We start from the raw sequence: 8,850 nt of genomic DNA, 5'->3' as shown, positions 1-8,850 counted from the left end.
TCTCTCTTCTTGTTTATTTTCTCGTTCTTCTTGTTTCTTTTCTTTTTCCTCCAACCACTACTGTAGTCTCTTTTCTTGTTTATTTTCTCGTTCTTCTTGTTTCTTTCTTTTTCTATCCAACCACTGCTGTAGTCTCTTTTCTTGTTTATTTTCTCGTTCTTCTTGTTTCTTTTCTTTTTCCTCCAACCACTGCTGTAGTCTCTTTTCTTGTTTATTTTCTCGTTCTTGTTGTTTCTTTTGCTGTTCTCGCATTGCTGCCATCAAATCTGCTAAGTTGTAGAGTTCGATTTGCCAGTTCAATACACGGAATTTCCACAGTCCCTTTAACTTCAACACACGCTATAATTCACAACTATTCTCGCACTTTACTTAGGGTCACTACCGCTCACTTGACTCAATTATCTGCCTCTATATCTGTTTATCTGCAAATATATCTTCGCTTTATTTGCCGGGTTTATATACTAAAATAGAGGGTGCCTAGTTAAGACCAGAGTTGCTAGGAACAGTCATGACCCTTCTAGAAACTCCAGCGCGCATTCTTCGAGCGTCACATGACTTCCGCTGTCCCGCTGTCGTAGCATTATGTTATGAAAATAACATTGACATGTATTGTGACATGACTTGTAACGAGTATATGGATATCAAAATGTCTTGTATATAACTTCCGAAGGTGAAAAGATGAAGTAGAACAAATGGAAACATGTATAAACATCTTTTAGTCGTATAAATGTAAAACGTTGTGTATTTATTTGGTTTTAAAATCACACAAGTGCCAAACATTCATACTCAAGCACTGATATTAGTATTGAAACATAAGCAATGCTGAAACTTACTTTAAACTTCTTCCAAAGCATCAAGTAAAAATGCATGAGAGAAATTTCTTTGACAACGTTTATATGTTTCACAATCAGATTAGTTTAATTAATACCAAACCGTTAACATTTTTTTAGAAAACTATATAAATCCTATCAATTTCTAATAGAATAATCATTTTAAACGTTAACGCTAAAAGTTTGTTTATTTAGAATTAAGCACACAGCTACACAATGGGCTATCTATGCTCTTCCCACCACGGGTATCTAAACCCGGTTTCTAGCGTAGTAAATCTGCAGATATGCCGCTGTGCCACTGGGGGGCAACATTAAAAGGCCATTACAGAATAATATTTACAATAGGTAAAAATTTATAACTTCGGATTTTTAATGTCATGAAACATATTACATCTATTTTTTCAATCTCAGAATTCAAACAACAATTTTAGTTCAAGTTTTGGAATTGATGTCAGAATTTTTGTTATTTAATATGTTTGAAGGTTACTTAGCTAACAAAAAAAAAGCAATATATTTATATAAAGTTTAAATATGTCCTTGATAGAGGGCGCCATTGTTTTTATTTTATTTTTTTGTGCAACGGAAGAAAATATTGAAACAGTAGACACTGAATTGGCGAGTTGTTGGGGAAATGCAATAGAAGTTATTATGTTCATCAAAAGAACAGTAGTGACTTATTATTTTCCCACAAAAAGTATTAAAGCAGTATTTGATTAGAAAATGCAAGATATTTTGAAAGATTCAGTTGATGGTAAGCCACCAACAGATGAAGATAATATTTCGGACTCGAACCAAAAGAATCCTAAGCTAAATGAAGTAGAGAGAGAGAGTGCTGATGATTCTGAGGACGACAGCGAAATTTTAGAGGAAAGCCCTTGCGGCCGTTGGCTAAAGCGACGAGAAGAAGTAAGTGTATTTTTTATTTGTTGTTAAAAATATTACGTTCATGAGGCAATTTTTACTCAAGCTACACAGTAAAAATTATATTCCTTTCGTAATCTAAAAAGGTACAACATTGAAACTGAAAAGGAAATAATAGTGTCATTTTGAGTTTACTTCTGATTAAATCATTAAACTTATTTTAATCTAAAATAAGCCTAATTAGATCGTGAATTTGTCAAACACACAACTGTTGTGGGAAGGACCACTTTTTCTCCACTTTGTGTAGATGCTTGCAATGTGTGTGTTTTGAAATCAAATAATAAATGACTGCACTTCATTGTGAATTCAGTACCATGTATATATTTGTCCACCTCTTGCTGAGTGCACCGTTTCACTTCTTTTCAGATCTTGCACCAAATTTCTATTACACTTTCTCTTCCTCAGGTATCCTTTGAAAATGAAAATCCAATTTGTTCACCAAGATTGAATTTCCTGTATATGTTGACAACAAAACAGAGTTTTACTGGTTAAACTGAGGCATGTTTACAATTAAAAGTGAAATGAAAGCTAAACTATGAAGATCTCTGATCAAATGACAACTCCTGTGGTCTTGTGTCATGTAGAAAATCAAAGTCGTTCATCAAATACAACTTAGATCACAATCAAATTTGTTAAAACTCTTCTTGCTATTCTGAATTTGCTGATAGTTAAATTTGTAATTTAAACTTTAAGACATTGAATTCATCTTTTGGTTACAAATGTTGAACATCAATATAAGACAACAATATACTATGAAAATATTGCATCACTATGCATGTAACATCACCAGTTTAGTCCAGTTAAAATGAAAGTTCTGGAGTCATAGCAGCCAACAGGGTCTCACCAGTTTATCTGTGAGCTTGTCCTGTATAAACAAACAACAGTTAATTGTGTGAACAGCGAACTTCATGACAGAATTGATGGGGGGCTCTAATAATCCCTCACAAAACCCATTTTATGGGTGCTTGTGAGCATTTTTGCAATGGTACCCATCAAACGTAAAAGTTTGAAAAATGTTTTTTATCTTTAATCTGATATTGTCAGAAGTTAACAGAAATAATGCTAGTGAAAAGGTCTATGTTTGAAGTTTTTTCTAATATATAACACATGTCATTTCTTGTGTAAAGGATGATAAACTTATGGTCAAAACAAGAACTACTATAGGCTATACCCATGATATATGTAAAAAACAATGACACTTTATTAACATTTTGACTAAATATACTTTATTTCTTTGGAACTTTTACTAAGAACATTGTGTGAAATTATATCAGCCGTAAATTATCCTTTGTACAGTTTGTCATTGAAAAACTCCTTGCATTCTTTAAATATTTGGTGATAAGTTGTATATTCTGTTTATAGCTATGTATAAAAAGAAATTGACACAGTTTTAATAACTTAAATCTATCAAAACTACACCTATCATTAATAATGATGTCTACAAACAATTATCAAGAAAAATCTAACTCTAATCCCATGTCCTTTATCAGTGTAAGAGTCATAGTAATTTATGTATATGAATTATCATTTTGTTAAATTCAATGAAAGAGAAGTAAATACATTTAGTTCAATAATAACATTTCTATTAGGTCTAAGAATCTAAAAATGCACAAAGGTCAGAGGCAAAAACCATATATTGCCCAAGGCAATAACATACAAAGTGATCAAGTTGTTTCCATGTAACATTTGTATACCTCAAAATGTACCAGATACAGCTCGTATGGATTTCTGTGCAATTGCGTTGGGAAACTATCATCCTTATACATTAGATTGAATATGTAAATTGTGCTTTGACCATATCTTCCTATTGGAATGGATAAAAATTATGCTACAAGTCTTTGTCAAGATGAATCGTCTTCAGATAGAATGTGACTAGATGTGGTGACATCGACTGTAATCACATGGTTGAGGTTTTAAAATCCTTTTAATGTAATGTACTCAACCTCTGTATTTCGATCCAAGTTTACATAGTTTAATTTATTTGTCTTTTTTTAGGTACTTTCAATTATAATCAATAAAGCATTAGGTAAAGAATTATTTTGAAACCAGTAACTCATTATTCAGTTGTCTGACCCCTCTCACATTACATAGCAATAAGTCAAACCCCCATTTAAATGTATCATACATAGTGTTAATGCAAAATTGTGCATATTTGTTTAACAAATTCTGCTTATAAAAAATATTTTACTCACCCTGCATACAATTTCTGATATCTGATGACTGTCAGCTGAGTAATGGCAAGACCAGTCACAGGGAAGCCATAACTGTGAACAGGCTCCTTGAATTAGAGCAAGTGGGCAGACTGTGTATATGGTTTCTATTGTCATTGTTTGTTGTCTCTAATCAGAAGATGTGTATGCAATTTTTGGTTACCAGTGCATTCAAAGTATGCATTTTCCAAAACTATCATACAACCTCTGAGGTAAAACCGTGCAGATTCTGTAACTTGGCTAATTACTACTTTGGTTATTGTTTTGTTTTGTTTTCTTCACAGCTGTTACATCAATTGTTTTAGACACTTGTGTATCTGTTATTTTCTATCTCTACTTATTTGTTAAGGACCTGTGTGCATTTTTTTCATATAGAGTTTTGCCATCTACTACACCTATACTGTAGTGGTACCTGTTCTTTCAAGCTTTGCAGATCTCAACCTAATTCAACATTATATCTATAAAAGATGTTTTGTATATTCTTTCTCTATATTTTTTTAGATCATTTAAAATAGTTGCATTGCTCGCAAAACTCATTCTAGAACTTGATGTGGATCTCATTGGAAATTTTTATACAATTCTATATTCCAAATTCTCTCTTTTTTTTATTTAATTAGGTTCAGCAGAGAGATATTCCAAATTCTCACTCTCTTTTTTTATTAATTAGGTTCAGCAGAGAGATATTCCAAATTCTCGCTCTCTTTATTTTTATTTAATTAGGTTCAGCAGAGAGATATTCCAAGTTCTCGCTCTCTTTTTTTTTATTAATTAGGTTCAGCAGAGAGATATTCCAAATTCTCGCTCTCTTTTTTTAATTAATTAGGTTCAGCAGAGAGCTATTCCAAATTTTCTCTCTTTTTTTTTTTTAATTAATTAGGTTCAGCAGATAGAGATATTCCAAATTCTCTCTTTTTTTATTTAATTAGGTTCAGCAGAGAGATATTCCAAATTCTTGCTCTTTTTTTTTTTATTTAATTAGGTTCAGCAGAGAGATATTCCAAATTCTCGCTCTCTTTTTTTAATTAATTAAGTTCAGCAGAGAAAGATTTCAGAACTTGATGTGGATCTCAGTGGAAATTTTTATATACTGTATATTCCAAATTCTCTCTCTTTTATTTAATTAATTAGGTTCAGCAGAGAGATATTCCTGGTATTGATGCCGCTTACCTAGCCATGGACACTGAAGAAGGGGTAGAAGTTGTATGGAATGAAGTGAAATTCTCAGAAAGGAAACATTTTAGATTGCAAGAGGTATTATAAACACTGTGAAAGTATATTTAAAGCTTCTTATCCATTTTTAACTTGATAAACACAAGTAAATGAGGTTCTTGACCTTTCTAAAAATCAAGCAAACTATACATATTACATGTATACAGCTGATTAATCAATACATTTGATTACCTGTTAGCATTGATTAGTGTCATGTAAGAATAATAAAAAAGTACAATGTGTTTTGTTACTGTCATAAAAATAACCAACTAGTTTTTCTAATTATAACTAACCAGTAATCGAAATTATGTTTAAATCTATTAATGTTATGAAAACAATCAACCAACCAAAATTAACATTTCTAAGTATTACTATTTTTGATTATTCAAACTCTTCAGTAATCAAAATATTATCATTGTGCTTTTTCATCATTATTTTTTATCAATTCAGGTTTGTTCAGCTTAATCAATTAGTGTCACAACTTGTAAAAATAATCAGCTAATCAAAATTAGGGTTTTTGATTATTACTATTTTGAACAATTCCAATTGACCAAGTGATCAAAATATTGCCATTATGTTTGTTGGTAAGCACAAATCTACACAATGGACTATCTGTGCTCTTCTCACCTCAGATATTGAAACCCGATTTTGGGTATTATAAGTTGTTTTTTAGCCATCTCGTCTGAAAACAAGGTTAGTTGAATATAATTGAGTAATAAGCCCTACAATTAATCAGTTATAAAATTCCATTTATTCCCCAAGTATGTAAATGTGCAGTTAAGGTCTTATATCTATTTAACATCACCTCCATGTATGTGATCTTGAAATTAAAGAAAATAGTGTAAAAACAATTGACAGTGAATATTGTTTTTCTTTTATGTGGTAAGATCAAGATATAAAATGAAATACACATTTCAAAGTTTATTATTTAAGAAAAGAAAAATCTATTATTTAGGTTAATAAACTTACATTTTTGTAACATTAACAGAATTGATTTTGGGTTATAAAGTTACTAATAATTCCCTATTAAGTTTTACAAGAAAGAATGTACATAAATAAGTAAATATTTAATCAAAAACTTGTGACACGTTAAATTTCACATCCAATGTGAGCAGGCTATTTAATTAGTGGGAATCTTAAAATCAACCTGACAATCAGCATAGCTAATAAAATATACTTTTCTTATGTTTCTGCTTATAAATATTAGAATGCACTATGTCATCAGTTTGTTACTCTTGTGGTTAACAGTATCTTTGGTCGTAATATAAATAATATCTCACAAGGTTTGGCCAACATAGGAGATTTAGATTAGTCTTAAATACATATACTAAGTTAACAAAGCGAAACAATCTTTACAGTAAATCAATATAAAAATTAAGGACATTTGATATACTAAATAGTATAGCCAATGCTGTTAATGAAAGTAAGAATATATGAATAATGTAATATAACCTACATAGTTGTCGCAGAAACACTAGCTGTTGGCTTTAACTGCTGTCACAGAAGTAAAATTATTATGAAATTCTAGACTGTGGTGCCATGGTACCATATGTACTATGTTATATAAAAACATATTTGTTATACATTAAATATAATTTCTTTAAAGATTGTTACTAGATGTACTTTTACAGGGTCCCTGAAAGTTTTCTGTTTCAAGAGCAAATAAAACCAAAATTAAGAGTAACAAAAATTATTTCTTGCTTTTGTAATTCATATGTTGTGCTATGTTGTAGCCTACAGAGTGCATAAGGTTTCTTATCATTCATGGCATAAGCATGTTTTACTGACATTATGATAGTACAAATTGCAGTGTTAAACGTCCCTTATATGACATCATTTAATGTCTACCGACTGACTGACAGACAACACACTAATGTATAGTGGTGTAAGTGGTTAAAACATATGACCTCTCCAGGCAGCCTTTGGCCCTCTTTTGTAGAAATTAATTTTTTTCATCTACAATAGTATAATTACATAATTTTATGATGATTATATGATTTTGGTGTGGTTAGTCAGTTTTGCATTGTTATTGTTTCCTCTTTTCTGTTAGTTAGGAAAGCTTTTATAATCCTGCACAACTTGGTGGACAAATTATTTCTGTTCTTCTTTATTTTTTATGGTGGGATAATACTCCACAAATAAAGACCACATCTCTTTAAGCATTGTCATTTACCACATTCAAGTGTTGAACTCTGTAGTGCCTCCATGTAGTCTTCTCTGAGCTTCCATGACTCATGGTCATAAATCAGAAATCCAGATACAATTTTGAGGCACCTGAAGAAGTCTGTTGTGTTCCTTGTGACAAAATCTTCAATTAAAATGTCCTCAGGCTTCCCATTACTCAGCTGGATGCACTTTAGTTCCTTTACCATTGTCTCTGTGGGTACAGCTGCAACAAAAAGTGCCAAACTAATGAGTTCCTCATTGAGATATTATAGATGTCCAGCCAATTTTTGATGGGCAGATTTTGAAAGAGCAGTTTACCTTCTTATGCTTATCAAGACATTGTGGGAAGTTAAGGTAACTGATAGGAGCAGAAGTGGCGCCAAGAGCAGTGAACCAAGACCTAAGATAGACTCAAACAACAAAGGTGCAGATGTCATGAAAGCATCTTTAAGCTTGAAATATTCCATAAACATTCAGATCTTGAAAGCATATGCCTTAGCCAAATGTTGTACATTATTTAGTGCTTCAGGTGCTTTAAATTGCACTCCAAAAGGAGTGAAGCTACCAAGAAAATGTATGGACAGTTCAAGAAGCTCTTGATAATTGTCTCTGGGTTGGTTCACTTGAAGTTGTCTTGTAAGAAACTTGGTGATACTGTCCTTAACTTTCTCTAAAATTTCTGCTACTTCATATTGTCAGCTTCAGTTTCATAACTGGACTGATTCATGTTTTTCGAAGATTACTGGAACCAATTTAAAATTCCAATATCTGAACCATAAGAAAGCCCCATAAAGTCTTTAAAACACATGCCAAGACAAGTTCCAAGATATGATGCTGGCATTCCAAATACAGAAGATTCTTGTTTAAACTTTGTTTCAACAGCACACATGCTCCATTTCTGTGCCCAGTATTGTTTGCTATTCTGTCAGAGTTAACTGCCTTAACATGATCTTTGACTCGCCACTCTTCCAGCAAATGTGTCACAACAGAAGCTTGAGCTTGTCCAGTGCTAGAAATCAAATTTAGAACACCTAGGAGTTGGTTTACACCTGCTTCAGACAGGATCACTGGCAGATTACCCACTTTTACTTTTTTCTTTGCTTGTGATATCATTAAGGAGCTTGCTATCCAAGTGAACTACAAGTGAGACAGTTGGCTTGAATTGTTCCTTTAACCCGTTACCTGCCATGGCCATTTTGTCTTATTGTGAGGGCAAAATCACATTTGTGAATTGAAAATATTATAGAGAACTTATCTTTTATTGGATTTCAGATTTTATTTTTGTAAATAGTAGCATAACATTCAATTATTTATACAAAATTATATTATTTAATGAAGTTTAAAGAGGAATTTAATGAAAAAAATCCTAAAATACGTTTGAGACTGTAAATAAGCTCCCTCTAAGAAAAAAAATTGTTTTTAAAAATTTTTCCTTCTACTTAAGCACTGGTCCTGCCATCTATGATTGGTAATTAAACCTTTTCTAGTCTGTTTCTTTATAAACAGTGTCTGGG

The 8,850-nt window shown here is 31.8% G+C and overlaps 1 protein-coding gene across 1 annotated transcript in view; it reads left to right on the top strand.

Annotated features, from left to right (window-relative positions):
• The first annotated feature begins 1,409 nt into the window (after positions 1-1,409).
• Positions 1,410-8,850, top strand: part of LOC106458410 (nuclear receptor-binding protein-like) — a 37,271-nt gene continuing 29,830 nt past the window's right edge. The window contains exons 1-2 of the mRNA XM_013917924.2: positions 1,410-1,736; positions 5,090-5,212. Coding sequence (XP_013773378.1) covers positions 1,551-1,736; positions 5,090-5,212 — 309 coding nt within the window. The 5' untranslated portion in view covers positions 1,410-1,550. The remainder of the gene's footprint in view (positions 1,737-5,089; positions 5,213-8,850) is intronic.

Source organism: Limulus polyphemus, unplaced genomic scaffold (assembly GCF_000517525.1).
Source record: "Limulus polyphemus unplaced genomic scaffold, Limulus_polyphemus-2.1.2 Scaffold458, whole genome shotgun sequence".
Classification (NCBI taxonomy): Eukaryota; Metazoa; Arthropoda; class Merostomata; order Xiphosura; family Limulidae; genus Limulus; species Limulus polyphemus.
The sequence above is the reverse complement of the archived record's forward strand: the minus strand, read 5'-3'. Positions and strand labels throughout refer to the sequence as shown.